The sequence below is a fragment of the Branchiostoma floridae genome, unplaced genomic scaffold (genome assembly GCF_000003815.2).
Source record: "Branchiostoma floridae strain S238N-H82 unplaced genomic scaffold, Bfl_VNyyK Sc7u5tJ_472, whole genome shotgun sequence".
In the NCBI taxonomy this organism is placed as follows: domain Eukaryota; kingdom Metazoa; phylum Chordata; class Leptocardii; order Amphioxiformes; family Branchiostomatidae; genus Branchiostoma; species Branchiostoma floridae.
This window is the reverse complement of record NW_023365873.1, coordinates 17,726-21,766: the sequence shown is the minus strand read 5'-3', so window position 1 is coordinate 21,766 and position 4,041 is coordinate 17,726. Positions and strand designations below refer to the sequence as shown.

Genomic DNA, 4,041 nt, shown 5'->3' with positions numbered 1-4,041 from the left:
CGGACCGAGCCATAACTTCCGTATTGCACAGGTTCGAAAGGCCTATCACACAGGCTCCATTCAAATAAATCAAACTGTTTCGAGCGGGCCGAATGCGGCGCCATTGAAAGTTCGATTACCTGACTTGGACGTTGGAACATTACTGTTGCAACACTTTTTGTTCAAGGGCACCAAATTTGTTCAACTTCTGGCGCATTTCGCATCAAAACGGGTTTTCTCAGGTGGATCACGACCGTCGGGCGATCGCGACCCGGGGTCGGGCTGGCACCTCGGGTGATACGGAATACACCGCCATTGACCACTTTTGGGCACTGAACAACACTCACTGTGGCAGTATCTCTTCTCCCTAAGTCAGAAACATCGGGCTTCAGCAAGTTCGACTAACTGACCCAATAGGCCAAGCAGGTGTTATGAAGGCTGCTTGGGTTTGATCCACTCACACCAGGAAGGACCCCTACTCTTTTCGATAAGTATGGCAGGTTCTTTTACGTGCTCAGGGTGTGGCTATCCCTGAATATGGGACAACCATTTAACGTCCTATCTGAGGGACGGCCCTAGCCAATGCTAGGTACTTATTTTACATGATTTCGCTTTCATCATTGGATTCAAAGTCTAAGGTAGTGGTCAGTTTGGTCCAGTGTGAACTTCCCACCTGTTTAAACATGACCCACGAGTTCTGAGGGGTGCTGGGGTTGGGAGGGTTGGTAAAGTGTGAACTTCCCACCTGTTTAAACATGACCCACGAGTTCTGAGGGGTGCTGGGGTTGGGAGGGTTGGTAAAGTGTGAACTTCCCACCTGTTTAAACCCCACGAGTTCTGAGGGGTGCTGGGGTTGGGAGGGTTGGTAAAGTGTGAACTTCCCACCTGTTTAAACATGACCCACAAGTTCTGAGGGGTTCTGGGGTTGGGAGGGTAAAGTGTGAACTTCCCACCTGTTTAAACATGACCCACAAGTTCTGAGGGGTGCTGGGGTTGGGAGGGTAAAGTGTGAACTTCCCACCTGTTTAAACATGACCCACAAGTTCTGAGGGGTGCTGGGGTTGGGAGGGTTGGTAAAGTGTGAACTTCCCACCTGTTTAAACATGACCCACAAGTTCTGAGGGGTGCTGGTGTTGGGAGGGTAAAGTGTGAACTTCCCACCTGTTTAAACATGACCCACGAGTTCTGAGGGGTGCTGGGGTTGGGAGGGTAAAGTGTGAACTTCCCACCTGTTTAAACATGACCCACGAGTTCTGAGGGGTGCTGGGGTTGGGAGGGTTCTTCAGTTTGTTCAGCGCCTCCTCGATGTGTTTCTCGTAAGTGTCCTGGAACCATCGCTCGTGTGGCGTCTCTCCTGGCTGGTCCGTGATGGCCTTCAGATGCTCCATGGCGAACACAGTCTAAAACAAAGGAAATAGGATATTGAAATAAACTTCATACCTGAGCACCTCTGTGCAAGTTTTTGTAAATTTCTTGATAAAATCTAACATGTCATGTCACACATAACTCTTGGGCACACAGCATCCTTGGGTTCCTGAGCCATGTGCTAAACATTACTTCCTGTCAGCCTGCATGCAAAAGAAATTTGGACACATGCCAGCTCATAAAGAAAGACGGTTTTGGGCTACGTCGTACTTGTATTTTTCCTATGTGATTTTGATTTCACAGAATTTGAACAGGCAGTGACAAAACCAACTGCCAACAAAGGTCTAATTTCGGGAAAACAGCCTTTTGGGTACCAAGACAGCTGAATTTTGTATCGCAAATGCACAGCTATCCAAAGAATACCCTTAAGGTTATGATTGTATGATGATTGTAAGACGAATGTGACTGCGCCCTTTTTGTCTTTTAGTAGTATACCGACAAATTAGACTGTCATGGCACAGTTACTCGATAGTCAGTCACAAAGCAATGACTATAGGTCCCACATTTATACTATAGACATGAACTCACAGGTTTGAGAATGGCGTTGTGTTTCTCCAGTATGATGGCGGACTTCTCCTCGTGGCTCAGTGTGGTGTTACTCAGCACGCGCTTCACCTCGTCCTCCAGTTGGTGGATTCTGCGCGTGATGTCCCCGTGGTGCTGGTTCAGGGCGCCGAACCACAGCTCCTCCCACAGCAGGGTCACTCTCCGCAGCTCCGACACCATCGTCTGGACCTGGGACACCATGGACGGGTTGTGCTTGGACAGGGTGTCAACTATGGCACTGAGGAAAAAGATCACATTAAATTTTAAATCTGTCTTGTTTTTATTCCCCATCTCTCTTTAACTCACTCTTCGGACACTGTGGACGGGTTGTGCTTGGACAGGGTGTACACTATGGCACTGAGGAAAAAGATGACAGCAACTTTTAGATGACTCGTTTCATTCTCTCTCATCCTCTCTCTGTCACTCCCTCTTAGGACAACATGGATGGGTTGTGCTTGGACAGGGTGTCCACAATCACACTGAGGAAAAAGATTACATCAAGTCTTAAAATCTCTCTCTCTCTCTCTCTCTCCCTCTCTCTCATTCTCTTGCACTTGCTCGGTCCCTCTCTCCTACTTACTCTCGGGACACAATATTTTAATGGGCTTGTTCAAAGCAAGGCCTTTCGACAACTTCAAGGCAATAAACTAAGATGTTGGAAATAGTTATTCAGATAGATAGCTGTGAATATTTTTTTCTAAGAGTCATAGGTTGTAGAAACAGTTGACAAGAGAGTTCCAAAGTTTGGCAGTCCGGGTAAAAAACTGACAGGGATGCAACGTTTTGCCTGTGGGACAGACAACAATGGATGGCTTGTACTTCGGCAGGGTCTCCACAATGGCACTGAAAGAGATGACTGAATCACATCAAACTTTAAGTCTTTATCTTTTTCATTCTTACTTTCTCTTCAATTAGTCCTGTGACATCATGCATGGGTTGTACTTGGAAAGGGTGTCTACTCTAGCACCGAGTAAAGAGAAGCATACATCACATCAAATCTTATATCATCTCTCTTTCGTGCACTCACTCTTGTAACACTGTGGTGTGTCATAACAACATTCTAATGAAAGTAAATGTGTTGCCAGTACACCATGGTCTCCCTTACAGACTACAACGCTTTCAGAACCAAGGGCAGGACTTGGAAAATAAAAAGGACCAGAAGATGAACTGTTAGCAACCTTAGGATGCCACATTACTAAGCCATGAAAGAAGATAACCAGGGCTCGAAATACTGGAACTGTGCACCCAATTTTTTTCAGTGGGTGCACAGGGTGCATCAAAATATTTTCTTAGGTTTATGTATGGAAAGATATCATGTATACTAGTATACATCATATTCTTGACATCCAAGTGTTAGAGTGATGATAAAAATGTCTGTCATGTTACTTGTTTAAGAATTTGGTAGCTTGTAACTAAGTTTTGTTACTAGGTTTTTTTACATTTTACGTGCTGGGTGCACCAGTGCACCTAATCCCCCAAATGAATTTCGAGCCCTGACAACAGTCTCTCGCTCTCTGTCTCTTTCACTCACTCATAGTGGACTGGTGAGTCATAACTGCAGGGTGTTTGGCCCAGAAACTCAGAGGTCTTGGGTTCGAATCCTGACAATCTTGTGCCCTTCGGAAGGGCAGTTAACATGATTTTCCTCACTTAACCCAGGTGTAAAAAGATGGGTGTGTGACTTTCTTCGGCAAGGTAAAAGGCAGTAGAACGATAGAGATGGGCTCTGCCTTCCAATAGTGTGGCCAAGACACAATGGATAACAACCCACTGCCCCTAAAGCCTTAAAAAAAAGGTATAGGACTACCTTAACCTTTACATATGGGGATCTGCCAGTCAATCCGCCATGCAAATTGATGGTGGTCGAATATAGTTCAGGGCCTAAAACTTCAAGATTTTTTTCCTGGTCAAATGGGTAGAAAACCTGGCAGTTTTGAGGTGGGTGTGACAGGGGAGGGTTTCTACTTTCTGATTAGGGCCAAAAAGCTGAGTTTTTGTGGTTGTTAGGGGGTATAAAGTTGGGACTTTTTTGTCCTAGCACATGCCTCCTCACTGAGTTTAGTGCAGTTTTGGGTCATGGTCAATCTTTCA

General features: G+C 45.8%; 1 protein-coding gene across 1 annotated transcript; it reads right to left on the bottom strand.

Moving 5' to 3' along the window:
* Positions 1-1,061: 1,061 nt before the first annotated feature.
* Positions 1,062-2,256, bottom strand: LOC118408865 (serine/threonine-protein kinase SMG1-like). Its single transcript, XM_035809724.1, has 2 exons — positions 1,933-2,256; positions 1,062-1,379 (listed from the first exon to the last, which is right to left on the bottom strand). Exons 1-2 carry the CDS (start codon positions 2,239-2,241, stop codon positions 1,077-1,079), a joined length of 612 nt encoding a protein of 203 aa, XP_035665617.1. The 5' UTR covers positions 2,242-2,256; the 3' UTR covers positions 1,062-1,076.
* Between the last annotated feature and the right edge of the window lie 1,785 nt (positions 2,257-4,041).

Bases quoted from the DNA above. Each gene is read 5' to 3' on its own strand.
- LOC118408865 (XM_035809724.1), bottom strand. From the start codon at position 2,241: ATGGGGAATAAAAACAAGACAGATTTAAAATTTAATGTGATCTTTTTC. The intron at 1,380-1,932 runs GTGAGTTCATGT...CCTTTGTTTTAG, and splicing joins ACAACGCCATTCTCAAACCT to ACTGTGTTCGCCATGGAGCA.